The sequence below is a fragment of the Bactrocera neohumeralis genome, chromosome 4 (genome assembly GCF_024586455.1).
Source record: "Bactrocera neohumeralis isolate Rockhampton chromosome 4, APGP_CSIRO_Bneo_wtdbg2-racon-allhic-juicebox.fasta_v2, whole genome shotgun sequence".
In the NCBI taxonomy this organism is placed as follows: domain Eukaryota; kingdom Metazoa; phylum Arthropoda; class Insecta; order Diptera; family Tephritidae; genus Bactrocera; species Bactrocera neohumeralis.
Genome location: NC_065921.1, coordinates 79075470 through 79103399, shown reverse-complemented (window position 1 = coordinate 79103399; position 27930 = coordinate 79075470). Strand labels below are relative to the sequence as shown.

The window sequence follows — 27930 nt, the reverse complement described above, 5'->3', positions numbered from 1 at the left end:
TACCGCCTTCGGCCTGTATCACGACCGCCTTGCGATCCAGCTGCATGGGTATCTTGGTGCGCGCGCAAGTCGTCACTTTGTGGTTAAGTAGAAAATAGGTGAGTCCGACTTTGGTTTGTAGCATAGCGAAGCGTTCGCCAATGCAAGCGTGCGAACCCAGCCCAAATGGCATATAAGTGTAAGGTGTCAACTGTTTCTTGTTGTGTGGTGCAAAACGCTCTGGATCGAATTTCGACGGTTCAGGGTAGTACTGTGGGTAGAGTTAGCAAGAGTAAGTGTATCATAATCGTTACAAAAAAATAAATATTTACCTTCGGATCCATATGCAGGCCATAAACGGGTATGTAAACTGGCATGCCGTGTGGCAAACGATATTTGTGAAATGGTTCCAACGAGTAACCGTCTTCCACCACCGGCGCGGTGCATTGCCGATCGAGAAACGGTAGCGGCGGATAGAGACGCAATACCTCATCGATTACCATTTGCATATACGCCAATGATTCGATAAATTCGTATGTCACTTTGCCGCCAGTGTGCTCTAGACCCGCGGCAATTTCGTCACGTACACGCTGCTGCAAATCGGGATGCTTCGCAAGCTCATACAGTGCAAAGGACATTGTCGCCGAGGATGACTCAAAGCCGGCTGTAAAGAAAAGCGCCGCTTGTGCCACCAAAATGTCACCCTCATAGATGAGTCCACTGGCAGATTTTTTATTTTTGGTCGAATTTTTAAACTCAATAAGTATATCGATTAGATCGTTACGTTTTTTGCCTGACAACTCACGCTGTTCCATCACATAGTTGATTGTGGAACGCAGAAACTCGGTAGAGGTAGGTGGTATTACTTTGAAACCCAGATAGGGTACTAGGTGTGGCATGAAGAAGACAACCATAAATTCTAGTGAACGCCTCACACTGAACTTGAACACAGCGCGACCATGTCGCCGAAATTCGCCATTCGGTTGTTTGAAACAGTTCGCTTGAACGCCGTAAGCGACAGTCGCTATCACGTCCGTAGTGTAGAGAGCGCACAGCTCTTTCATTTCCATCATAAAAGTTTGTGTTTCATTGCAATCAACGGTTTGAGAGAGCAAATATTTTTCGAGCTCGCGACCGACCTGTTAAGAAAAGTTAAAATTATGATATGGAGATGTTGCAAAGTAAAGATTAGGTTGAAATGAACCAAAATCTTGAACTTTATGCCATTATGGTCATTAGCGCATTGTTTGCAAATCGATTTTATTGACTTGTTGTCAAAGATTTACATATGTATAGTATATTCCGGATAAAGTTTAAGAGTAAAACGACTCACAGTTTTTTAACGCACTTAATTCCGGGTGTACAAGTTTATCCATGGAACCTAATAGTAAGAGTAATATGTTCTACGAAACCCACTGACAACCTACCTCTTCCACCAATGGAAACATATGCTTCAGCTTTCCACTGGAAAAGAACGGTGATAACTTGAAGCGTACCTCCTTCCAAGCGGGATTACGCAGAAAAAATATATTTAAAGAACCCAATGGATCGCCTTTGTAATCAGAATTGGAAAATCTATAAACGCAGAAAATGAGCACTAACCACTGTAAGCCAGCACATGCTGTTTCCAGCTACCCACCTGTCGCAAAACTTGGAAAAGTCCTTCACCAAAATGCGTTTCACAAGTTCAGGATCACGTAATAATATGGCCGGTTGTGTGAAGACATGTACGCCAACGAACGGTTCGCTCCGACCTTCCGGATGATCATAAAGACGCTGCACAAACTCTGCTGGACTGCGTTGCATTGAAAAGAGCCCACCTAAATTGCCCACGCCGTAAGTGGGCGTCAAAAATGGCACCTGATGGCGCTTCCAATAATCATACCGATAACACAGCCAAGCGTATGCCAATCCAATAAGTAGTAATAAGAGCAGTAAACTTTCGAACCACATTGCGTCTTGGTATCAGCGGCACAAAACGAAGACTGTAGTTTTCAGTGCGCTGAGTGCCGCATTTTATGACATTGAAAAGTAGCGGACGGATATGTGAACAGTGAACTATTTGACCTGACCTTGACTGGTTGAGTTGTATTTTGGGAAATGTCTACTAATTTCGTCAAATATTGAATTTATAATGAGGAAACGCCGGAATACAGATTGCACTTGGCTCTTTGCGCTGCAGCTGTTTTCTCTAAAAATTATGTATGCATCTGAGATGAATGGGAAGACTTTGCATTAATTATGTTTATTTGCGGAAGGGAAGTTAGTAAGAAAACAAAACATATACCTTTCACAGCAGAAAAGATAGAGAGACACATTTTAGAGACTGGTATCTATAAAAGATATTTCAAGAGATATTTTTTAAGCGATTTAAAAACCTTAAACTTGTAAGAGATTGTCTAGCTTGAGTCGACGGCAGATATTACAATTGCTTGTTGGTGAGTTTTTAATAAATAATACCTTTAGGTGTCCGAAGTTAAGCCGAAAATAAGAGGTTTGTACAAAAAATATCGCGAATTGTGAATTTTCGTGGGTTAGCTGTATAAAATAAAATGAAAAATGTTCTCAGAGGATCGCGAAGATGTGACCGATGAAAAGTGTGTTGAACGTCCGAGCACGTAATGACGAAAGCTTTAATAAAGTGAAGAAAATAGTATTGCCCAATCGTGGAATTGCCATTAGAGAAATTGCTGAGAAACTAAACATATCGATTGGCTCGAGCCATTCAATTTTAACCAATGATTTGGCATGAATCGGGTTGCTCACTTTCGACCAAAAACAGCCTCGCGTTGACATTGCTCAGAAAATGTTGGACTCTGCACGCCCAGATCTACTCCAGAAGGTTATAACTGGTGAAAAATCATGGGTTTATGCTTATGCCGTGAATGGTTGAGCTCAATCATCGCAATGGAAGCTGTTTAAGTTTGTAGGTCGAATGTGAAGGTGCTGCTAACAGTAGCCTTTGATTACAAGGGCGACTTGCATCATGAGTTCTTATCATCAATAAAGAATATTATCTGCAAGTTGTGCGTAATTTGAGCGAAGTAGTCCGCCAGAAAAGCGCGGATTTTTGGAAGAACAAAAATTGGTCTTTGCTGCCCTCTGTGATGTTTTTTGTTACCAAAACTGAAGAGTAAACCCAAAAGCCGGTGTAACGCTACCTTTGACCAAATATGAGATATCACGCAAGCGTCGACGAGAGATTTTCAAACTTTTCGCTAGTAGATATATCAAAAGCGTAATGTATTCGAAACCGATTACGTATGCCGAACTATTAAAAGGGTATATCACATGTAAGATAAAACAAGACGCGTCCCAACAAAGTGTTCGCGTTGCTGCGATCACTGAGGTCAAAGACACACACAGTAGACGTCACAGCTGCGCTATTGTATAGCATCGATGCGGCAGTTCTACACAATTGTGGCTGCGAGACGCGCACACAGTGTGAAGTTCTATTCCAACTCAGTCTGCGTAAGATTATCGATTTCTTTGCAATATTATTTCTCCCAAAATGGGTGCGTTCGCTAAAATCGGAAGTTTCCACGCGCAAATACGCCAGCTATTTACGGCGTTTGGTGGAGGAAACCTTGAAAGTGAGTTCTTATCGACTTGTTGTTGAACATGCAGCGGCATTTGAACGACTCAGAACAAAAGGGTATTTTCCTATTGGCGAGCTTTGAGACATACTCTGAATTGATTGCGATCATCTTATACGATTTGGCAGAACAACCAGCAAAGCTATTAGTTTTCGAGATCCACCCAATGGCAGTGTAAGTTACAACCACTTATTGCATATGCCTTACATTTACTTGATGATCCTCGAAGGAGTGCGGCTCTCTCCGACAACATCCTTCATCAATCGTGAGTGTTTGCCGAATAGCGAGCAGCATACGTTGTGGTATGACAAGGGAAAGAAGTATTTGAGTATACCCTGAGATGTGCCGGCATACATATGTATATCTGCATTTTGGGCTTACATGGTGATTCAAAGGTAAGATTTGTATAAATACATCTTTAAAAGCTCTCCAAAACATCAACAACCAAAAGATCCGTGAAAGAGAATCGACACACATCACCTCCTCGTCGATTTCATATCTGCTTTTGACGACATGAAAAGAAGCTGCCTTTTTGCCGCTATATCTGAACCTGGTATCATCGCAAAACTAATACGGCTGTGTAAACTGACGTTGAGCAATACCAAAAGCTCCGTCAAGATCGGCACCTCTCCGATCCGTTCAATACCAAACGAGGTTTCAGACAAGACGACTCCCTATCGTGCGACTTCTTCAATATGCTCTTGGAGAAAATAATTCGAGCTGCAGAACTAAATAGCACCAGCATTTACACCAACAAAATCGTCACTCTTGAAATCCAACGCAGAAGAACTCTTCCCAACAGGTGCTACTTCGGACTGAGTAGGCAATTGAGAAGTGAAGTTCTCTCTCGACGAACAAAAACCAAACTCTACATATAAGTCACTCATAATTCCCGTCCTGCAATATGGTGCAGAGGCATGAACGATGACAACAACTGATTAGTCGGCATTACGAGTTTTCGAGCGGAAGTTTCTGCGGCATATTTTTTGGTCCTTTGCGCATTGGCAACGGCGAATACTGCTGACTAGGTCATGGCGTCTATCCATATGGACTTCACTTCAGTTCTGAGGTATTCGACGCAGGACTCACCAAGGGAAGCAGAGGAAGGGGAAGACCTTCACTTCTTTGGAAAGATCAGGTGGCGAAGGTGCTGGCTTCACTTGGAATCTCCAAACAGGGAAAAAGAAGAACAACTAGCGCGCTGTTGAAAACTCAGCTATAACCACGTAAGCGGTGTCTACGCCAATAAAGACTACTCTGAATTCTGCAGTATATGGCATTACGGCTTTGAAAAACGCGGCCAGCTGATAACCTTGATTTATTACAACATACTTACATGCATGTGCTTACAATAATCCCTTAATTATTATTATATAATCCCCTTTGTTAAACCGCTTATTGACATATTTATTACGAGTGTAAGTTAGTTAATTATTTGTTTAATTTCACCCACACACACACACATTCAATAATGCATATCAATACTAGTCATTATTCAGTAAAGATAATGAAATCAGTTCAGTTTTTAATGACATGCAAACATCCTTTTATATATACCTATAGTACGATTTAGTCAGAAAATAAAAGCTCAAGCCGTTAGGACTGGAATTCTCAGTGTTATTGTGGAAGCGCGTTACAAAAGATCGACAGAAATTAAAAACTTCTTTTAAAAATAAAATTTTTCTTAAGGTAAATAAAGAGTTAAAAATAATAAATAAAAGTGCTATGCACGAACTTGATTCCGATCGTTCAGTTTGTATGAGTGCTATATGATATAGTGGTCCGACAGGATATACAAGTATATCAACGATGTGCAGCTTCTTAGAGAGAAAATGACGTGTGCGAAATTTCAAAACGATATCTCGAATATCGATCAAACCCGACAGACTAGTTCGCGTATATACAGATGGATATGTCTAAATCGACGCAGTATACGAACAAATTGCCAACATTGCAGCTTATAAACTCTGCTCACCACACAAATCGGAATAACGTTTAATTAATTAACGGCTTTTATAACAACTTCTGATTTTAAAAATATTTATACTATATTGTTCTCTCACTTTTCCTCCAAATATTTTCTCTACTCTCCCTACAATACTCGAATGCAGTGCGTATAATGTTGCCGATAGATGCTGCTTATCTCTTGGCGGCTCTCTTGGTACTCGTACTCATCTACATTTGGTGTCGCTACACATATGGCTACTGGAAACGCAATAAGATTCCCTATATGACGCCATTGCCACTGATTGGCAATTTGGGTGTGATGTTTACATTGAGGAATAGTTTCTATCTATATCTATCTGATGTTTATAAGGATGCTAGAATGTCAAAAGCTGCGGCAGTCGGCATTTACATATTCAATCGGCCAGCGTTAGTGTTACGTGAACCGGAACTTATAAAATCCGTGCTAATCAAGGAATTCGCGATGTTCGCCCATCGGTCAGCCGACTGTGATCCACACAATGATTCCTTGGGTTCGAATAGTCTATTTTTCATACGCAATCCACAATGGAAGGATTTGAGACCAAAAATAACGCCGGTTTACACAACGGTAAAGATCAAACAAATGTATCCACTAATGACTGAGGTTAGTACACGCATTAAAGTACCTAACTTTTGTATTAATACATATTTTTTATTATATGTATCCCTCGTAACGTAGATCGGCACGGAGTTGGAAGCCCATTTGAAATCGTATGCGAAGAATGGTGATGCTTTCGTAACTGAAGCTAAAGAGATTTGTGCAAACTTCACCACCGATATAATTGCTACCACCGCTTTTGGTGTGAAAGCCAACAGTCTTGCAAATCCAAATGGCGAATTTCGCTCGCAAGGACGAAAATTGTTCGACTTTACATTCCGTCGTGCCGTTGACTTCTTCGTAGCCTTTTTAGCTCCCAAGTGGGTCTCTACATTGCGTATTAAAATTTTTACAACCGAGTTCAGTTCCTTTGTACGTGGCACCATCAGTCATATTATGGCGTCAAGAGAAGAGAGCAAAGCGACGCGCAACGACCTCATCGATGTGTTGGTGAGCCTCAAAGAAGAGGCAGTTGCGAAGGGCGAATATAATGCCCATCTACAGGATATATTGACAGCACAAGCTGCCATATTTCTGACAGCTGCGTTTGAGACGTCACCTTCGACGATGACATTTGCTCTATACGAATTATCCAAACGACCCGATTTACAAGAACGTCTGCGCAATGAGATCTGTGAAGCTTTCGTAGCTGAACAAGGTACAATGTCATATGAGACTATCAATAATCTACCATATCTGAGTATGGTATTAGACGAAGTGTTGCGCTTATATCCAATACTACCTTATCTCGATCGCGAATATCAGCCGAAAGAAGAGGAAAAGCAATTCGATCTTAAACCGTTTTACGATTACAGAGTGCCAATTGGTATGCCTCTTTTTATACCAATCTTCGGCATACAGCGTGACCCCGAGGTGAGTTGGTTTAGCTACGGCTAGCTCAGTACTTAGACAATTAATTGAAGTTTCAAGCAATTTTTATGGTTACGACAATATTTTAATTCTAGTTTTGGCCCAACCCGGACACTTTCGATCCTGAACGCTTCAGCGCCGAAAATAAGAAAACCCATAAGCCTATGTCCTACCTTCCCTTCGGTACTGGACCACGTAACTGTATTGGTTCTCGCATCGGTTTGTTGCAGGCCAAAGTCGGTTTGGTGCATATATTGAAGAATCATTATGTGACCACATGTGAGAAGACACCGTCGAAAATGACTTTTGATCCACTCTCCTTATTCCTAAGTTATAAGGATAGAATTTACTTGAACTTTGTCAATGACAAACGCTATGAACGCACTGTTAGGCAGTGAATGTTCGAAATTCGAACTAATTTCGAAAAAGTGTCGGTACAATTGAAATTGGTTTAAAAATTGTCTATATTCTATATCTATATAAATAAAAATGAGTCCCAAAAATGTACCACTGAACCAAATTTGATAATTCTTTTTTTAAAATGTTCGTTAAGGTTCAAGGATGGTTTTTACTGAGAGAAAAATTGGAATAATTGCCGGAAAACCCCTAAAAACAACCCTTTCCTTTTTCTCATACAAACGAATGAATGTTTGTTCGTTAGTAACGCTTAGAGAACGGCTGAACCAATATTGATGAAATTTTCAGAGGTTGATCATTGTGGATCAAGGAAGGTTTAGAAATAAAAATATCTTATACTTTTCATGAAAAGTTGGAAAATTGGATAGTTCCAAAAAGTAAACAGTTTTTTCCAAACACATTTTTTTTCAATTTTTGTTTGTTTTGTTTTTTCAATATTTTGATTTGTAAATTATTTGAATCGTTCAATTTCGGTCGCTTGCTTTTTTATTCCGGCTATTTAAAAGAAAAATTTTTGAAAATTATTCAGTGAAAATTTTCAATAGCAATACTGGCAACATGTGTATTTAAATATTTTGAAACGGACAGACGAATGAATTTTTGTTATTTATTATTACTTTATATGCACTAATACGCTCTACTCATTGATTTTAATTCAGGTTTTTGCAGTTTTATTAGCAACAAATTTATAAATTTGTCTCCAGTTTCATTGAATAAGTGTGTTTAAAGGTTTATCGTGGTGTTATTTATAAGAAAACTATTTACATTAATTACTTACAGTTTGTTTGCAAAAGCAAAATAGTGTATTTTGTGTATTGGAGGTTAATTGTCGTGTTAATGATTTAAAAGAAAATGCCACCAGTAAAGCGTCACATTATCGGTCGGCGTACGCGTATACGTAATGCAAGTCGAGTGCATAATCTTCGGAACAATTAGACCGATGAACAGCGTAGGCAGCGTTTGGAGGCAAACAGAGTGCGAATTTCAGAAGTGAGATCTACAACAACTACGGAAGAAACTATACCATCGACTTCAGGCAGGAGGCTACAAAGCAGACGATCAACCGGTACAATTAAGTATGAACGTTTGGCGCTTAGATATGAACCAATAGTTAATTATGCCGGCGATGAAACAGTCAATATTGGGACAATGACCTTTATTTGTCAATATTGCAATGCATTAAAGTTTCCATTAGAACCGTCAGGATTATGTTGTGCGAATGGAAAGATCAAATTACCACAACTAACAACACCACCTGAACCACTGAATTCATTACTTTTAGGACACGAACCTCTATCAAAGCATTTCTTGCCGAATATTCAAAAGTATAACAGTGTCTTTCAAATGACAGCATTTGGTGTAAATATAATTGAGGAACGCGGATTTAATCCAACTTTTAAGGTATTTATTTTCTTCTGTCACACACATCACATACAAACCAACATAACCATAGATGGGCAAATTCTATTGAGGCTAAAGCATACATTTTTAAAAGATTTATTTCATTTGCAGTGTACCTATGTATGTATATGTAGAATAATGCTGTTAGTTTGAGTCACTTAACTTGCAAGAAATTTGATCTACTTTACGTTCTCCAAACAACCTATAAGTTGGCATATGTATGAAAGTCTGGTGACAATACTGTATTATTGCACCAACGCGCTGCGCTGGTTTGATTACGGCGATTGAGAGTTGGGTACTCTTAAACTGCACAATATGTTAAATAAACTACTACTACTATAAAAAACTTATTTTAAAAACGTTCACTAATGTTCAATATTACAGATTCAAGGACAAATTCACCACCGTGCAGGAGCATTGTTGCCATCAGTTAATGGCGAATACAAATATCTTCAGATTTATTTCCTTGGAAATTCTGAAACTGAAATAAATCAGCGCTGTGGCATTAATCGAGCAACTAGACGAGAGATCATTGTGCAACTGCAACAACTATTGCATGAACATAACCTATTGATTCAATTATTTAAAATAGCCTTAGAAATGAAGCCAACAGATGATCATAAAATAGTAATCAGAGCAGACAAAAGACCTGCAGGTGAACATGAAAGACGCTTCAATGCACCTGTGTTAAACGAAGTTGCTATTGTAGTGGTTGGAGAGAATATGGACTCTCGAGACATTGTAATTCAACGGCGTGTTGGTGGCAACCTTCAGCGTATTAGTGAAACACATCGTTCATATGATGCATTACAATATAATTATTATGTTACAGGTTAAGAAACAAATAAAAAGCAGAAACTCAAAGCGCTCATGGACTTCATTGTAAAATGTCATGTCTTCGGAGACGTACGATGTTGGATGTACTCTGTAGAATGGCAGAAGAGAGAACTACCTCATGCGCATATTCTCCTGTGGATGGTCGAAAAAATAAGACCAGATGAAATAGACTTAATCATTTTTGTGCAGAAATTCCTGATCCCGAAGTAGATCCACAATTGTATGAAGTAGCAAAGAAGAACATGATTCATGGACCGTGTGGCGAACACAATCATGAATCATCGTGTATGATCGACAACAAATGCTCGAAACGTTATCCGCTTGCTTTGTCGGCTGATACAATTACAGGCAATGATGGTTACGCTCTGTATCGTCGCCGCTCTGTAGAAGATAACGGCAGAACAATAACGTTGCAAGTAAAAAAATAAGGAAGTGGTAGTTAACAACAGATGGGTTGTTCCGTATTCACCGCTGCTCTCCAAAACCTTTAAAGCGCATTGCAATGTTGAGTACTGCAATTCGGTGAAGTCAATAAAATATGTTTGCAAGTACGTCACCAAAGGAAACGACATGGCTGTATTTTTATTGCAGCTTCTAATAACGATGAAGTTTCACAATATCAAATGGGAAGATATACATGCGTATGCCGACGATATTGATATCATCGGCCTCAACACCCGCGCCATTAGTTCTGCTTTCTCTAGGCTGGACAAGGAAGCACAGAAAATGGGTCTGGTAGTGAACGAGGGCAAAACGAAATATCTCCTGTCATCAAACAAACAGTCGTCGCACTCGCGACTTGGCTCTCACGTCACTGTTGACAGTCATAACTTTGAAGTTGTAGATAATTTCTCGTCTATTTAGGAACCAGCATTAACACCACTAATAATGTCAGCCTGGAAATCCAACGCAGGATTGCTCTTGCCAACAGGTGCTACTTCGGACTGAGTAGGCAATTGAAAAGTAAAGTCCTCTCGACGAACAAAAGCTAAACTCTATAAGTCGCTCATAATTCCCGTCCTGCTATATGGTGCAGAGGCTTGGGCGATGACAGCAACCGATGAGTCGACGTTACGAGTTTTCGAGAGAAAAATTCTGCGAAAGATTTATGGTCCTTTGCGCATTGGCCACGGCGAATATCGCATCCGATGAAACGATGAGCTGTACGAGATATATGACGACATTGACATAGTTCAGCGAATTAAAAGACAGCGGCTACGCTGGCTAGGTCATGTTGTCCGGATGGATGAAAACACTCCAGCTCTGAAAGTATTCGACGCAGTACCCGCCGGGGGAAGCAGAGGAAGAGGAAGACCTCCACTCCGTTGGAACGACCAAGTGGAGAAGGACCTGGCTTCGCTTGGAATATCCAATTGGCGCCACGCAGCGAAAAGAAGAAACGACTGGCGCGCTGTTGTTAACTCGGCTATAATCGCGTAAGCAGTGTCTACGCCAATTAAGAAGAAGAAGAAGAAGCGGTTTGGAGAATATTTTCCTTTTCTATACACGAACGTCATCCCACCGTAGTCCATTTAGCGGTTCACCTGGAAAATGGACAAAGAGTTTATTCATTCAAAAGAGTTTCACAACAGAAAACGCAGCGCAAAGAGCTGAGAGACCACCAGCGACAACGCTCACAAGTTCCTTCGAGACATGCGCAAGTGATCCATTTGCAAAAACATTGTTTTACTCGGAAATGCCAAAATATTTTACATGGAATGCATCATCCAAAAAGTTCCAAAGAAACAAGGACAACGGGGTAGGCAAATGTAATTCAAGGACTTTAGGCGCATTTATCCGAGAAATGACGAATGTTTTTACCTGCGTTTGTTATTAGTTAATGTTCGTGGACCAACTTCATTTAAATATCTACAAACCGTCAATGGTGAATTGTGCACAACATATCGAGAAGCCTGTCAACGTTTACATTTACTGGAGGATGATATTCATTGGGATCATACACTCGCTGATGCTGTTATTTCATCTACTTCTCATCAGATTCGATCACTTTTTGCTAACATAATTTCAGCATGCTTTCCATCGAGTCAACAAAACTTGTGGAACAAATACAAAGACAATATGGCTGAAGACATTTTACATCAAATACGTGTAACAACGGCAAATCCCGATCTTGCAATTTGCACGGAAATACACAATAAAGTATTAATAACTTTAGAGGATTTGTGCGTGATGATATCCGGTAAGATGTGGCACGAATTAGGAATGCCTGCGCCTAATCGCCCTATGCACGATGCACTCAATCGTAAATTTGAACGAGAACGGCAATACGATAGAAATGCTTCAAGTCAATCCGTACAAAATAAAATCGCACTTTTAAATCTGCAACAAAAAACAGCTTACGATACAATAATGAAATCAGTAAATGACGGCAATGGCGAATTCTATTTCCTCGATGCACCAGGTGGAACTGGTAAAACATTTTTAATTTCATTAATTTTAGATACGATTCGGGCACAAAGTCAAATAATACTGGCAGTAGCATCATCTGGGATAGCTGCTACATTATAAGAAGGTGGACGAACTGCACATTCTGCCCTGAAATTGCCATTGAATTTGCAAACAATCGTTCAACCGACATGCAATATAACCAAAACATCTGCAATGGCAAAAGTGCTACAAAATTGTAGATTAATAATTTGTGATGAGTGTACGATGGCGCACAAACGAGCATTAGAGGCACTCGATAGAACATTAAAAGACTTGCGTGGCAATCAAAAACTCTTCGGAGGCGCGATGATTCTACTGGCTGGAGATTTTCGCCAAACGCTTCCAGTAATTCCCAGATCAACAGCTGCTGATGAAATAAATGCTTGCTTGAAAACATCAATTTTGTGGAAATACGTAAAAAATATCACATTAACAACGAATATGCGAGTGGCGTTACAACATGACGTATCGGCGGAAATCTTTTCGAAGGCATTATTAGACATGGGCAATGGGAAAATTCAAGCTGACACTGACACTGGCCTTATTTCGTTTCCCCCAAATTTTTGTCATTTTACAACGTCAAAGCAAGAATTAATTTCAAAAGTTTTCCCAAGTACAAGTGTAAATTACAAAAACCATGCTTGGTTGAGCGAACGAGCCATTTTAGCAGCGAAAAATAAGGATGTACATAGATGATTTGAATATAGAAACTCAGAGTCAAATTGATGGAGAAGTGCATTCATTTAAATCCATCGATTCTATTACCAATCCATATGAAGTTGTCAATTATCCAACTGAATTCCGAAATTCTTTGGATTTGCCTGGATTACCGCTTCACAATTTACAGCTCAAGGTTGGCTCTGTAGTAATTATGCTACGAAATCTCAATCAGCCAAAATTGTGCAATGGAACAAGATAGGCCATTAAAAAAATTATGAATAATTTGATTGAAGCGACTATAATCATAGGAAAGTTCTAAGGCGAGGATGTGCTTATTCCAAGAATACCACTGATGCCAACAGACTTACCTTTCGAATTTAAGCGTTTACAGTTTCCAGTGCGCCTTGCATTTGCAATGACGATTAATAAATCTCAAGGTCAATCATTAGAAGTGTGTGGAATAAACCTTGAATTGCCGTGTTTATCGCATGGGCAGTTGTACATCGCGTGCTCGAGAGTCGGCAAACCGTCGGCGCTATATATTTTTGCTTCAGGAGAAAAAACTAAAAACATTGTACACTACAAGGCATTGCAATAAAATAGAAATCGTTTTATTTTCTCCATTTCATTATCACCCATGCGAAGCTGAGGTAATCATTAACTTTGGGGTTTTCGAAAACACATACATACATATTTACATAATAAAATTACGGCGGTACGAAGTTTGCCGGGTCAGCTAGTTTTAAATAACTTTAATAACGAGAACCGTAAAATATCTGAACCTCGTTTTGCGAGTCGGCCAGAAGTGCCCTAGAAAGTAGTGTAGCATTTGGTTCAGGCGACACTCCTCTACTTTGAAATGATTGGACCTTAACAGTGTGGCTTAGACCTGGAAATCAACAACTGACCAGAAATTAATCAATAGCCAAATCTTGGAAAAGACCCGTGAAAGAGAATCGACACACATCAGCTCTTCGTTGATTTCATATCTGCTTTTGACGACATGAAAAGGAGCTGCCTTTTTCCGTTATATCTGAATTTGGTATCACCGCAAAACTAATACGGCTGTGTAAACTGACGTTGAGCAATACCAAAAGCTCCGTCAAGATCGGCACCTCTCCGATCCGTTCAATACCAAACGAGGTTTCAGACAAGACGACTCCCTATCGTGCGACTTCTTCAATATGCTCTTGGAGAAAATAATTCGAGCTGCAGCACTAAATATCACCAGCATTTACACCAACAAAATCGTCACTCTCGAAATTCAACGCAGAAGAACTCTTCCCAACAGGCGCTACTTCGGACTGAGTAGGCAATTGAGAAGTGAAGTTCTCTCTCGACGAACCAAAACCAAACTCTATAAGTCACTCATAATTCCCGTCCTGCAATATGGTGCAGAGGCATGAACGATGACAACAACTGATTAGTCGGCATTACGAGTTTTCGAGCGGAAGTTTCTGCGGCATATTTTTGGTCCTTTGCGCATTGGCAACGGCGAATACTGCTGACTAGGTCATGGCGTCTGTCCATATGGACTTCACTTCAGTTCTGAGGTATTCGACGCAGGACTCACCGGGGGAAGCAGAGGAAGAGGAAGACCTTCAGGTGGCGAAGGTGCTGGCTTCACTTGGAATCTCCAAACAGGGAAAAAGAAGAACAACTAGCGCGCTGTTGAAAACTCAGCTATAACCACGTAAGCGGTGTCTACGCCAATAAAGACTACTCTGAATTCTGCAGTATATGGCATTACGGCTTTGAAAGACGCGGCCAGCTGATAACCTTGATTTATTACAACATACTTACATGCATGTGCTTACCATAATCCCTTAATTATTATTATATAATCCCCTTGTTAAACCGCTTATTGACAATTAGTCGTATATTATATCATATTTTATGACGTTGTTGTATTATATACATACATATTTATATTTATACACTGCAAACACGTTTTTTACTTCTACGGCAGTTTGATTATTAGTACAAAGAAATGGCAATGTTTTATTTATTACGAGTGTAAGCAGCATGGCATTTTAATTATTTGTTTAATTTCATCCCCACACACACACATTCAATAATGCGTATGCACGTCATACTAGTCATTATTCAGTAAAGATAATGAGCATTTGTCAGTTCAGTTTTTAACGACATGCAATCATCCTTCTATACATACAGTACGATTTAGTCAGAAAATAAAAGCTCAAGCCACTGGCACTAGCATTCTCAGTGTTATTGTGGAAGCGCGTTCCAAGATCGACAAAAATTAAAAAATTCTTTTAAAAATAAAATTTTTTTTAAGGTAAATAAAGAGTTAAAAATAATAAATAAAAGTGCTATGCACGAACTTGATTCCGATCGTTCAGTTTGTATGACAGCTATATGATATAGTGGTCCGACAGGATATACAAGTATATCAACGATGTGCAGCTGCTTAGAGAGAAAATGACATCTACGAAATTTCAGATCGATATCTCAAATATCGATCAAACCCGACAGACTAGTTCGCGTATATACAGATGGATATGTCTAAATCGACGCAGTATACGAACAAATTGCCAAAATTGCAGCTGATAAACTCTGCTCACCACACAAATCGGAATAACGTTTAATTAATTAACGGCTTTTATAATAACTTCTGATTTTAAAAATATTTATACTATATTGTTCTCTCACTTTTCCTCCAAATATTTTCTCTACTCTCCCTACAATACTCGAATGCAGTGCGTATAATGTTGCCGATAGATGCTGCTTATCTCTTGGCGGCTCTCTTGGTACTCGTACTCATCTACATTTGGTGTCGCTACACGTATGGCTACTGGAAACGCAATAAGATTCCTTATATGACGCCATTGCCACTCATTGGCAATATGGGTGTGATGTTTACACTGAGGAATAGTTTCTATCTATATCTATCTGATGTTTATAAGGATGCTAGAATGTCAAAAGCTGCGGCAGTCGGCATCTATATACTTAATCGACCAGCGTTAGTGTTACGTGAACCGGAACTTATAAAAACCGTGCTAATAAAGGAGTTCCTGAAGTTCGCCAATCGGTCAGCCGGTTGTGATCCACACAATGATCCCTTGGGTTCGAATAATTTATTTTTCATACGAAATCCAAAATGGAAGGATTTGAGAACGAAATTAACGCCGGTTTTCACAACGGGAAAGATCAAACAAATGTATCCACTAATGACTGAGGTTAGTACACGCAACAAAGTACCTAACTTTTAAATGAATATATGTTTTTTACTATGTGTATCCCTCGTAACATAGATCGGCACGGAGTTGGAAGCCCATTTGAAATCGTATGCGAAGAATGGTGATGCTTTCGCAACTGAAGTTAAAGAGGTTTGTGCAAACTTCACAACCGACATGATTGCTACCATTGCTTTTGGTGTGAAAGCCAACAGTCTTGTAAATCCAAATGGCGAATTTCGCACTCAAGGACGAAAATTGCTGACCTTTACACTCCGTCGTGCCGTTGACTTCTTCGTAGCCTTTTTCGCTCCCAAGTGGGTCTCTACATTGCGTATTAAAATTTTTACAACCGAGTTCAGTTCTTTTTACGTGGCACCATCAGTCATGTTATGGCGTCAAGAGAAGAGAGCAAAGCGACGCGCAACGACCTCATCGATGTGTTGGTGAGCCTTAAAGAAGAAGCAGTTACGAAGGGCGAATATAATGCTCAGGTACAGGATATGTTGACAGCACAAGCTGCCGTATTTCTGTCAGCTGGTTTTGAGACGTCATCTTCGACGATGACATTTGCTCTATACGAATTATCCAAACGCCTCGACTTACAAGAGCGTCTGCGCAATGAGATCTGTGAAGCTTTCGTAGCTGAACAGGGTACAATGTCATATGAGACTATCAATAATCTACCATATCTGAGTATGGTAGTCGACGAAGTGTTACGTTTATATCCAGTACTACCTTATCTCGACCGCGAACATCTGCCGAAAGCGGGCGAAAAGCAATTCGATCTTAAACCGTTTTACGATTACACAGTGCCAGTAGGTATCCCTCTTTATATACCAATCTTCGGCATTCAGCGTGACCCCGAGGTGAGAGAATTTAAAATTTAAACAAATCCAGTCGCACTTACAATCTCTCAATTCTAGTTTTGGCCCAACCCGAACACCTTCGATCCTGAACGCTTCAACGCCGAAAACAAGAAAACCCATAAGCCTATGTCCTACCTTCCCTTCGGAAGTGGACCACGGAACTGTATTGGTTCTCGCATCGGTTTGTTGCAGTCGAAAGTCGGTTTGGTGCATATTTTGAAGAATCATTATGTGACCACATGTGAGAAGACACCTTCGGAAATCACTTTCGATCCACTGTCAATAGTTTTAAATTATAAAGAAGGCATTTACTTGAAATTTATCAATGACAAACGCTATGAACGCAATGTTAAGCAGTGAATGTTCGAAATTCGAACTAATTTCGAAAAAGTGTCGGTACAATTGAAAATGGTTTAACATTTTTTCTTCAATAAAAAGTATTTAAAATAACTTAAAAATGAAAATGTGTTACTGAAACCTTAAAAGAATGCGAAACAACGCCTACGTAATGATGGCTGCGTGAGATTGTAGATACGTCATCTGAACTTTACTACCGTCCAAGTGGTTGTTTTTCTATTTGGCAGGCTTTGCGGCGTTCTCTGCGCTGATCGAGCTTATCTAATTGTGGCGCAGGAAGAGGAAGAAGCAATTGAGCATAACCAGAGATGTGGCGTCATATATCTCCATTTCGAGCTTACATGGGTATCCAAAGGTAAAATTTGTATAAACTTAAACTCTAATAGTTTTTCAAAACTCGAAACACATCAAACAAATGTATTCTCTGAAGAAAGGAATCCTCTTTGGTAAATATCTAAAAACTGTTATAAGAATTTTCTCTCGCCATAGAATGAGGTTATGCGAAATATCATGACCTATCGAGAACTTCATTCGGTATATGTGTGTATAAGTATTTGCCTTACCTCGTTTTGCATATCGGCCAGAAATGCTCTGGAAATCCAGGTCCCCATGTTGTCTGTCTATTCACGAATGGATGTCCGGTATTATGGAATACGTGTGGATTGCTGTCTGACTAATAACGCATATTTTGCTTATTGTCGAAGCCATTCAGCCAGAAATGAGCCACTTCGCTGAAGATGATTTTTCGATGAAAATCTGGATAATTTTCAAGTTGTTGCTCAGCCCAATTCACGAACATACGACGATTCTGGTGGTCAAGCGGCTTCAGCTTTTGCGTCAATTTGATCTTGTTTCGGCCTCAACTACGTACAAACATCACCGACAACATCAGGCAAAACCACTATAGACTGTACATTCACCAGAAATATTAATGTTGACATTATGCCGTATGTTGCTTATTTCACATATCACTGACAGATAGGTCTTCTTATATATTAAAATGAATCGCAAAATATGTTGGTAAGCGCATAACTCAAAAACGCCTGGACCAATTTTGCCAATTCTTTTTTTAAAAGGTTCGTTGAGGTTCAAGGATGGTTTTTACGGAAAAGAAAAATTCTAATAATTCCCGGAAAACCCCTAAAAACAGCCCTTTTCTTTTTCCCATACAAACGAATGAATGTTTGTTTGTTAGTAACGCTTAGAGAACGGCTGAACCAATATTGATGAAATTTTCAGAGATTGTTCGTTGTGGATCGGGGAAGGTTTAGAAATAAAAATACCTTAAACTTTTCATAAGGAAAAGTCGGAAAATCGGATATATTCAAAAAAATAACTTTCTTCCATATAAATTTTTTTCAATTTTTGTTTGTTTTTTTTTTCAATATTTTGATTTGTAAATTATTTGAATCGCTCAATTCCGGTCGCTTGCTATTTTATTCCGGCTATTCAAAAGAAAAATTTTTGAAAATTATGCAGTGAAAACTTTATGTGTGTTTCACACAAAGTGGTCAATTGCGAAGAGCCCTAATATCGATCGGCGTTCTTTTTGCCATCAACGTATGGCAGCCCAAGGCAAGGCAAGGCAAGGCAAGAAGTACTCCCAGGATGCGGTGACATATGTACGTGCGGAATTATGGATCGCGGTCAATCAGCAAGCGATCGTCACGATGTCACAGCACGACTTTTCAAACAACAGTTACGATGTTTGATGGGCTTTATCTTGAAGCAACGTATATGTGGTGCTGTTAGTTGCAAGATGTACTCTGTTGAGTGGCAAAAGAGTGGTTTGCCGCACGCACACATTCCTTTTTGGATGGTGGTTACACCAGATAAAATTGATGAGTTCATTTCTGCTGAAATTCCTGATGCAGAGAAAGATCCAGTATTACGGAGGCTGCTATATATATTTCTGGCCTAGGCAACACTAAGTGTTGCCAGGTGCAATCTGACATTTCCAATGGAAAGTTTGACATTTTTTAGCATAACATCACTCAGAACGTTTTGTCATTTAATCGTGAATTGTTTTATTTACAGGGAATTAAAAAATTCATCTCGGCCAAAAAATGGAATTAACTCGTGAACATATTCGTGCGATCATTTTTCACAACTTTCGACGTGAATTATCACGACAAGAGTGCATCGATGAACTAAAATCTTTGTATGGCTATGAAGCACTATCCTATAGCACTGTGAAAAACTGGTACAACGAATTCAATCGTGGCCGACGCTCGCTCAAAGACGAATTCTGTGAAGGTCGTCCAAAAACAGCCGTTGTGCCAGAAAACATCGATGCCGTACGTGCACTGATAATGCAAGACCGTTATGTAACATACCTTCAGATAGAGGCATGCCAATGCATTTCTCCCACCGGCATACATTCGATATTGCATGAACACCTGGCCGTAAAAAAGGTTTGTTCTCGTTGGATCCCGCACAATTTGATAATCGCTCAAAAAAAGGCTCGTTTGGATTGGTGTTAAGAAATGCTGAAAATATACGATCGCGGTGCTTCAAAAGACGTTTACAAGATCGTCGCAGGTGACGAATCATGGATCTGTGCTTATGAGCCCGAAACAAAACAGCAATCAACCGTGTGGGTCTTCCAAGACGAGCCAAATCCAACGTAAGTTGTTCGTGGAAGAAGCACTTCGATGCAAATGGTCGCCTGTTTCTTAGGCAAAACTGGTCATGTAGCGACTGTTCCGCTTGCGCAACGTAGGACGGTTAATTCTGAGTGGTACACCACCATTTGTTTGCCTGAAGTCTTCGGAGAAATTCGAAAAACGAACAAGAGAAGACGAATCATTGTGCACCATGACAATGCGAGCTCTCACACATCGGCTCAAACCAGCACCTTTTTGACCGGCCAAAACGTCGAATTGATGGGTCATCCGCCGTACAGCCCTGACTTGGCACCCAATGACATCTTTTTATTCCCACACATCAATAAAATAATGCGTGGTCAACGATTTTCGTCGCCAGAAGATGTTGTTGAAGCATTCAAAAACCATGTTTTGGAGGTGTCTCAATCGGAGTGGAAAAAGTGCTTCGAAAATTGGTTTGAGCGCATGCAAAAGTGTATAAATCTTGATGGAGTATATTTTGCAAAACAACAAAACCATTTTCGTTGATAAATATTCCTATTTTCATTATTAGGCCAGAAATATATATAGCAGCCCTCGTATACGAATTCATGAAAACCAATATGGTTCATGGGCCTTGCGGACACCACAATCCCACTTCGGTTTGTATGTCTGACGATAAATGCATCAAACACTAACCACGTGCTTTTCTTTCGGAAACACAAACTAGAAATGATAGATATCCATACTTAGTTACATGGTACTTTGGCAATTCATAAACGTTTTCCGACTGTTGTGCGTCTCGCAGTTAATTTGGAGAGTGTATTTCAACCCAGAAAATACAGCATAGCCGGCGGTGTTTCCACTCCAGCAACAAAATTAACATTGACGAGTTGAAGTTCGCGATTTTTCGCGATAAACATTTCGACATATCAGCCTTCAAATCTGCGTCAATTATGGAATACGAACAAAAATGACATTGCCGAAGACATTTTACATCGTCTTCGCTAAAAATTGGAAATGGGTCAATTCCGGTTTATACTTCCGGTGGTTTGATATCAATTCCATTTGCCGTTTATCAATTCACGAAAGATGAACTCATCACGAATGTTCGGACATTGGACAAATTATCGTTAGTACGATTCCTTAAGTGCATGCGCAATGTTAGCTGCCAAAAATACCGATGTTGTTGACTTAAACTTGAAGATTCAAAGTTAAATTCCGGGAGACTTGCACTCATACAAATCGATCGATCGTCTTGACAATGAAGACGACGCCGTGAATTATCCAGTGGAATTTCTAAATTCTTTGCACAGGCTTGAGATGCCACCGCATCATTTGCGTCTCAAAGTTGGATCTGTCGTTATTATGTTCCGCAATCTGCCCTATCGAATACAAGGAAATGCTTGATTCTAAGAATTTCTTTGAACTCTAACGATTTGCCATTTCAGTTCAAACGCATGCCGTTTCCAGTGAAAATTGCATTTGAGATGACAATCAACAGGACACAAGGCTAGTCGCATGGTGTGTGGCATAAATTTGGCAATACTATGAGTTTCACACGGTCAGATATACATACGTGGCGTGCTCACCAGTTGGAAAACCATCTTTTCTGTACACTTACGCACCAGAACAGAAACCAAAAACTGTTGTTTATCATGCTGCCTTACATTGAAAAAAATTAAATGATAAATTTAACTTTCTTTTCATTTCAAAACACATAATTTCACGCAGGACAACGGCTGCGGGGTCAGCTAGTGTTAAATAAAATTGTTGTCGTATATTAATCGTAATAATAAGTAATTTATGTTTCTATTATGTAGCTGTTTTTTTTTATTAAAATACTTAAAACAGCGTCAATCTTATTTTCATTGCAATCTTTAACTTTAAAAGCGATTCGCTAACATAGACGTTTCACGTTAAAACCAACAGCCGTGTGCCCGGCACAGCCCCACCCGATTTTATTAGAGGCACACACACATACACGCATGTGCTTATGTAATTAACACCAAGCCAGCCGTAAAACGCGTTTATCAACAGTTATTATTTCAAATTTGATTGCATCACTGTGCACAATTATAGAATGCAAATGATTGTTTTTATTTATTTCTACGTCTAATTTGTTTGATAATTAAAAAACTTGGCAAGTAGCAAAGCATTTAAATAAGTTGTTTAAGAAACACCCACACACTCACGCCCACACACGCATGTGCACGTCTTAGCCGTCATTACCGGTGCATTATTTGAAGTTTTCGCAATTGATTATTGATAAATAATATATGTAGCGGTTTATTTATGTATGTATGTATGTATGTGTGTATATTAGGGTGCTTCAAAAAATTTTTTTTTAATTTTTTTTTGAATTTTTTTTTCAATTTGTGCGACAAAGTTTGATTATCTCAATTAGACGATTAAATATGTGACCTGGTCTACGAAAAGGGAGCTAACGCGCAAATACTAGTTTTCTGGGAAAAACTGTTAAAAATAATCGTCAGTTTCTCGTTATCTCATTAATTGTTCTCCTTTTTTTTGACACCTAAGCCGCCTTTCCGTAGACCAGGTCACATATAGTGTTTTGAAATTTGCAATTTTTTCAATAAAAATAAATATAGTTTCTGAGAATAATAATTTTTTTCGTGGAAATGTTAAAGTTTGAAAAGCCAACTTTATGAATATGTGATGGTTATTTCTGAGAAACGAAAATTAGTTGGTAAAATTTTAGTTTGAATGAAAAAAAGAAAATTCCTATGTAAAATGTATGGGCACCTAAAAACAAATAGCGACCCCTTAAAGTTAAGCTACAGCGCCTGGCTTGAGGGAGGATTTTTTCTTTGTCAATCACTAACATTTGAGGGGGTAAGAGTTGAAAAAAATTCCAACAAATTTTTTTGAAGCACCCTAAAGTATATATGCATATGTTTATACACAAAAGATAAAGAATTGCAAATTTAAATTATATTTTCGGAATGCCCAAGTTTTTGATAACACAATTCTACATATGTACATATGTCTGATACATTTTATAATACATAAACACACGTACCCCTACAAACATCCTAATGCACATTTAACAATCTCTTAAGACTTATGTATGTATGTATGTTTCAGACAGAAAATAAAAGCTCCAGCCTGTAGGACTAGCATACTTAGTGTTATTGTGGAAGCGCGTTACTGAAGTTCGGCAGAAATTAAAACTTCTTTTATAGCGTTATTTTTCTTCAAGGTGTACTATATACATAATTTAAAAAGATGAGTATTTTTTTAAAAAAAATGTGTGGAGCTAACTAATATTAATTCCATTAGAACTGAAAGCTGCAATTAAAAATGAGTTATGATTAAAAATAATATAGTGGAATGTTTTCTTTTATAATCATTATATGATCAAGTTTTTGTCGGTGTAATTACAAAAAGTGATGTGTTATATATATTATATCATTTGCGTTTTTTAAATGTGTTAGTGCTAACTAATAAAAAAAAATAATTAGTATGTTTAATTCTTAAAAAAAATTTTAAAAAAATAAAAATTTTTTCTTTTATAAAATTTGCAGTATAAATTTATTAAGTAATTAAAAGTGATTTATTTGTATAAATTATGTCGATTTACTGTTAAAAATAAACAGAAAAAAACAATTTAAATTTATTGTATTTAAAAATTTTAGAAAAACAAAAAAAAAAGTCTTGACAAAAAAGAATAAAAATATATAAAGTACATTTTTTGAAATAATAAAACCATAAACCGATTTACTGTTAAAAATAAACAAAAAAAGTATTTTTTAAACTTTTAAAAATCGTTTAAATTCAAACTTAAATACAAAAAAAAAAAAGAAAAAACAATAAAAATAAAAAAATATGAAAATAATAATATTTTTTTAATCAATATTATTAGTGCAAAAACCATAAAACAAATTTAAAACTATTGAAAATTAAAAAAAAAGGAATTTTTTAAACTTTTAAAATATTTTTATAAAAAAAAAATAATATATACAAGAAAAAACGTTTTCGTGAAGATACCACGTCAAATGCATTTCCATACAAGAACTTGATACCGATCGTTCGGTTTGTATGACAGCTATATGCTACAGTGAGCCGATCTGAACAATTTCTTGTGATTTTACATTATTTCTATAAACAATAACTCATACCAAATTTCGTGAAGATATATCGTCAAATGAGGAAGTTTCCCATGCAAGCATTTCATTCCGATCGTTCGGTTTGCATGGAGCTATATGCTATAGTTAACCGATCTGAACAATTTTTTCGCAGATTACATTGTTACCTATAAAAATAATCTATACCAAATTTCGTGAATATATCTTGTGACATGTGAAAGTTTTCCATACAGAACTTGATTCCGATCATACAGTTTGTATGGCAGCTATATGCTATAGTTAACCGATCTGAACAATTTTTTCAGAGATTATATTGTTACCTTATAAAAATAATCTATACCAAATTTCGTGAAGATTCCATGTCAAATGCGAAAGTTTTCCATACAAGCTCTTGATTCCGATCATTCAGTTTGTATGACAGCTATATGTTATAGTGGTCCGATATCGGCAGTTCCAACAAATGAGCAGCTTCTTGAAGAGAAAATGACATTTGCAAAATTTCAAAACGATATCTTCAAAACAAAGGGGAGTTCGTATATATACAAACAGACGGACGGACGGACCGACAGACAGATCGACTCAGCTCAACATACTGATTATTTATATATATACTTTATAGGGTCTCTGACGCTTCCTTCTGGGTGTTACAAACTTCGTGACAAACTTAATATACGAGTACCCTGTTCAGGGTATAAAAATCAGTTAATAGTAAAACGTGAAAATTTGGAAAATATATATATGTACAGAGTTTTTCAATAAGAATGATACAAAAACAGTTTGGTATATCAATGAAATTCTTTATTCATGTGAAACTAAATTCGAATGTATGGAATTCAATTTCTTTTGTATGGCCACCACGGGCACACTTGCAGACGTCCGCACGCTGAACACACTTTTCGACGGAAAACCGCATAAAACGGCCGATACTGCTGCAATTTCACGTCTGATATTCGTACAAAGCTCATCAGTCCCAGCGTGTTGTTGGCATAAACCATAGACTTGACGTAATTCCACAGAAAATAGTCCAATTGACTGGGCCATTTCGTGAGATAAAACGTTCACCAAAGATGGTTTTCAATGAATCAATTGTGACATTCGCTGTGTGGCTTGTGGCGCCGTCCTGTTGGAAACACATATTGTCCAAGTCCGTATCATACAATTTGGGTCAAAAATATTCGATTATCATTGAGCGGTAGCGATTCTCATACAGAGTAACGTGCCGGCCTTGATCATCAAGGAAAAAGAAATACGGTCTACTTTTATAGTGCCCTATTGAAAACCCCTGCATATATTATGACAAAAATGTACCCGGAAATTGTAAATAAAACGCAAAATATCTAATTATTCATCAAATTTATTTTGTCGTCTTCGAAATAATCCCCACCAGATGTAATACATTTTTGCAGTCCTCGAAACTCTTTTCTTAAGCACTTTTTGGGATGGCCTTCAGCCCTTTCAGCGAATTTTGCTTTATCTCTTTGATTGAAAAAGGGTTCCACGAAGAGGCAATTTCAATTTGGCAACAAGACACATTGGGGAACAAAACCACATGGAGCCACATCTGGTGAATACGGTGGTTGAACGATGATATATATCGTTCTCGTATATCGCTCTCGAAATGGTCAGCTTTAACATTTTTTCACGAAAAGGGTTACCGAACAACTGTCGTTTTCGATAAGAGGGAGCTCTTTGAAGATCGCGTGGCTTAAAGATTTTAGGGCTAACCTTGGTAATTATGGGGTTTAAAGGTCGTCCTAGCTACGTTTCGATCAATGAAAGCTACTGGAAGGATATTACAGTCCTCATAAGAATGCTCTAACTGAAATTATATATAAATTTATTGATTTTAAAATAATAAAGAAACTACAGCTTTGTACAGCACAGATACTTTGCTTCTACAAATAGACGGTAGCACATACTATATACATAGGGCTCGAGTTCAATCCAGAAATTAGCCTAAATGTTATATTATCCATCAAAATAACTTATAAATAATATTTTTCTTTACTCTGCTTACCATCTACGCTCTTCAAAAACAGTGCGCATAATGTTGTCGGTAAATACTGCTTGCCTCTTGGCGGCCCTCTTGGCGCTCGTCTACGTTTGGTGTCGCTACACGTATGGCTACTGGAAACGCAATAAGATTCCCTATATGACGCCATTCCCACTGATTGGCAATATGCAAGTTTTGTTTACAATGAGCAACAGTTTCTATCTATATCTATCGGACATTTATAAAGACGCTAGAATGTCAAAAGCTGCGGCAGTCGGCATTTACATATTCAATAGGCCAGCGTTAATGTTACGTGAACCGGAACTTATAAAATCCGTGCTAATCAAGGAATTCGAAAAGTTCGCCAATCGGTCAGCCGGCTGTGATCCACACAATGACGCTTTGGGTTGGAATAATCTATTTTTCATACGCAATCCACAATGGAAGGATTTAAGAACGAAAATAACGCCGATTTTCACAACGGGAAAGATCAAACAAATGTACCCACTAATGACTGAGGTTAGTATGCGCATAAATATACATAGCTTTTGTATTAATATATATTTTTTACTATGTGTATCCCTCGTTACGCGCCTATAGATCGGTACGAATTTGGAAGACCATTTGAATTCGTTTGCGAAAACAGACGACGCTTTCGAAACTGAAGTTAAAGAGGTTTGTGCAAACTTCACCACCGACATGATTGCCACCATCGCTTTTGGTGTAAAAGCCAACAGTCTTGTAAATCCAAACGGCGAATTTCGCACTCAAGGACGAAAATTGCTCACATTTACACTCCGTCGTGCCATTGACTTCTTCGTAGCCTTTTTCGCTCCCAAGTGGGTCTCTACATTGCGTATTAAAATTTTTACAACCGAGTTTAGTTCCTTTTTACGTGGCACCATCAGTCATGTTATGGCGTCAAGAGAAGAGAGCAAAGTAACACGTAACGACCTCATCGATGTGTTGGTGAGCCTTAAAGAAGAAGCAGTTGCGAAGGGCGAATATAATGCTCAGGTACAGGATATGTTGACAGCACAAGCTGCCGTATTTCTGTCAGCTGGTTTTGAGGGGCCATCTTCGACGATGACATTTGCTCTATACGAATTATCCAAACGACTCGACTTACAAGAACGTCTGCGAAATGAGATTTGTGAAGCTCTTATAGCTGAACAGGGTGCAATGTCATATGAGACTATCAATAATCTACCATATCTGAGTATGGTATTAGACGAAGTGTTGCGTTTATATCCAGTACTACCTTTTCTCGATCGTGAATATCTGCCGAAGGAGGGGGAAAAGCAATTCGATCTTAAACCGTTTTACGATTACACAGTACCAATAGGTATGCCTCTTTATATACCAATCTTCGGCATACAGCGTGACCCCGAGGTGAGTTGGTTTAGCTACGGCTAGCTCAGTACTTAGACAATTAATTGAAGTTCCAAGCAACTTTTATGGTTACGACAATATTTTAATTCTAGTTTTGGCCCAATCCGGACACTTTCGATCCTGAACGCTTCAACGCCGAGAATAAGAAAACCCATAAGCCTATGTCCTACCTTCCTTTCGGCACTGGACCACGTAACTGTATTGGTAGTCGCATCGGTTTGTTGCAGTCGAAGGTCGGTTTGGTGCATATTTTGAAGAATCATTATGTGACCACATGTGAGAAGACACCGTCGGAAATGACTTTTGATCCATTTTCCATATTTCTAAGTTATAAAGATAGAATGTACTTGAAGTTTGTCAATGACAAAAGGTATGAACGCAATGCCAGGCAGTGAATGTTCGAAATTCGAATTAATTTCGAAATATCAATTTTAATTTTTTGAAATAAAAAGCGAACTTCTTGAACAAATTGTATTACAACAAGTAAGGAAGGGCTAAGTTCGGGTGCAACCGAACATTTTATACTCCTGCAAACTTGCAAGAATCAAAGCCAGGGAAATAGTACTTTAAGATGTAAACCAATCATATAGAGTAAAGTCAGCCGGATGTTCGAAAATTCTGATATTAGTTATATGG

General features: G+C 38.4%; 4 protein-coding genes and 2 long non-coding RNA genes across 10 annotated transcripts in view; 4 read left to right on the top strand and 2 right to left on the bottom strand.

Moving 5' to 3' along the window:
• LOC126757185 (uncharacterized) overlaps nucleotides 1–27563 on the bottom strand; it is a 30313-nt gene extending 2750 nt beyond the window's left edge. The window contains exons 1-2 of the long non-coding RNA XR_007666702.1: nucleotides 27465–27563; nucleotides 7145–7202 (exon numbers count right to left, since the gene is read on the bottom strand). This is a non-coding gene — a long non-coding RNA (uncharacterized LOC126757185). The remainder of the gene's footprint in view (nucleotides 1–7144; nucleotides 7203–27464) is intronic.
• On the top strand, nucleotides 3–7497 carry LOC126757168 (cytochrome P450 6g1-like). 3 transcript variants are annotated; one of them, XM_050470860.1, is made up of 4 exons: nucleotides 3–98; nucleotides 5687–6165; nucleotides 6241–7032; nucleotides 7125–7497. In XM_050470860.1, the coding sequence occupies exons 2-4, from the start codon at nucleotides 5695–5697 to the stop codon at nucleotides 7425–7427; spliced, it is 1566 nt and encodes a 521-aa protein (XP_050326817.1). In that variant the 5' UTR covers nucleotides 3–98; nucleotides 5687–5694; the 3' UTR covers nucleotides 7428–7497. The 3 variants fall into 3 exon arrangements, with proteins under 3 accessions (XP_050326817.1, XP_050326814.1, XP_050326815.1); XM_050470857.1 differs by lacking the exon at nucleotides 3–98 and adding an exon at nucleotides 151–271; XM_050470858.1 differs by lacking the exon at nucleotides 3–98 and adding an exon at nucleotides 4441–5264.
• Nucleotides 3–17322, top strand: LOC126757170 (cytochrome P450 6g1-like). Its single transcript, XM_050470862.1, is given in 5 exon segments — nucleotides 3–98; nucleotides 15514–15992; nucleotides 16068–16350; nucleotides 16353–16858; nucleotides 16916–17322. Coding segments are annotated over 4 exon segments (1563 nt in total). The 5' UTR covers nucleotides 3–98; nucleotides 15514–15521; the 3' UTR covers nucleotides 17219–17322.
• LOC126757177 (uncharacterized) lies at nucleotides 7639–9711 on the top strand. 2 transcript variants are annotated; one of them, XM_050470874.1, is made up of 3 exons: nucleotides 7639–8847; nucleotides 9232–9622; nucleotides 9680–9711. In XM_050470874.1, exons 1-3 carry the CDS (start codon nucleotides 8596–8598, stop codon nucleotides 9682–9684), a joined length of 648 nt encoding a protein of 215 aa, XP_050326831.1. In that variant the 5' UTR covers nucleotides 7639–8595; the 3' UTR covers nucleotides 9685–9711. The 2 variants fall into 2 exon arrangements, with proteins under 2 accessions (XP_050326831.1, XP_050326830.1); XM_050470873.1 differs by having other exon boundaries at nucleotides 9232–9711.
• LOC126757186 (uncharacterized) lies at nucleotides 16293–26956 on the bottom strand. The gene is made up of 2 exons (XR_007666703.1): nucleotides 26857–26956; nucleotides 16293–16420 (listed from the first exon to the last, which is right to left on the bottom strand). It is a non-coding gene; the product is annotated as an uncharacterized LOC126757186 (long non-coding RNA).
• Nucleotides 17427–27763, top strand: LOC126757171 (cytochrome P450 6g1-like). Of its 2 annotated transcripts, none has more exons than XM_050470864.1 (4): nucleotides 17427–17570; nucleotides 25949–26421; nucleotides 26503–27294; nucleotides 27387–27763. In XM_050470864.1, the coding sequence occupies exons 2-4, from the start codon at nucleotides 25957–25959 to the stop codon at nucleotides 27687–27689; spliced, it is 1560 nt and encodes a 519-aa protein (XP_050326821.1). In that variant the 5' UTR covers nucleotides 17427–17570; nucleotides 25949–25956; the 3' UTR covers nucleotides 27690–27763. The 2 variants fall into 2 exon arrangements, with proteins under 2 accessions (XP_050326821.1, XP_050326820.1); XM_050470863.1 differs by lacking the exon at nucleotides 17427–17570 and adding an exon at nucleotides 22939–23023.
• The last annotated feature ends 167 nt before the right edge of the window (nucleotides 27764–27930 follow it).

Coding starts and splice junctions, on each gene's coding strand:
- LOC126757168 (XM_050470857.1), top strand. CDS start 166: ATGGCATATAAGTGTAAGGTGTCAACTGTTTCTTGTTGTGTGGTGCAA. Junction 272..5,686: donor TGTGGGTAGAGTTAGCAAGA/GTAAGTGTATCA, acceptor ACTCGAATGCAG/TGCGTATAATGTTGCCGATA. Junction 6,166..6,240: donor TGTATCCACTAATGACTGAG/GTTAGTACACGC, acceptor CTCGTAACGTAG/ATCGGCACGGAGTTGGAAGC.
- LOC126757177 (XM_050470873.1), top strand. CDS start 8,596: ATGACCTTTATTTGTCAATATTGCAATGCATTAAAGTTTCCATTAGAA. Junction 8,848..9,231: donor GATTTAATCCAACTTTTAAG/GTATTTATTTTC, acceptor TCAATATTACAG/ATTCAAGGACAAATTCACCA.
- LOC126757171 (XM_050470864.1), top strand. CDS start 25,957: ATGTTGTCGGTAAATACTGCTTGCCTCTTGGCGGCCCTCTTGGCGCTC. Junction 26,422..26,502: donor TGTACCCACTAATGACTGAG/GTTAGTATGCGC, acceptor ACGCGCCTATAG/ATCGGTACGAATTTGGAAGA. Junction 27,295..27,386: donor GCATACAGCGTGACCCCGAG/GTGAGTTGGTTT, acceptor TTTTAATTCTAG/TTTTGGCCCAATCCGGACAC.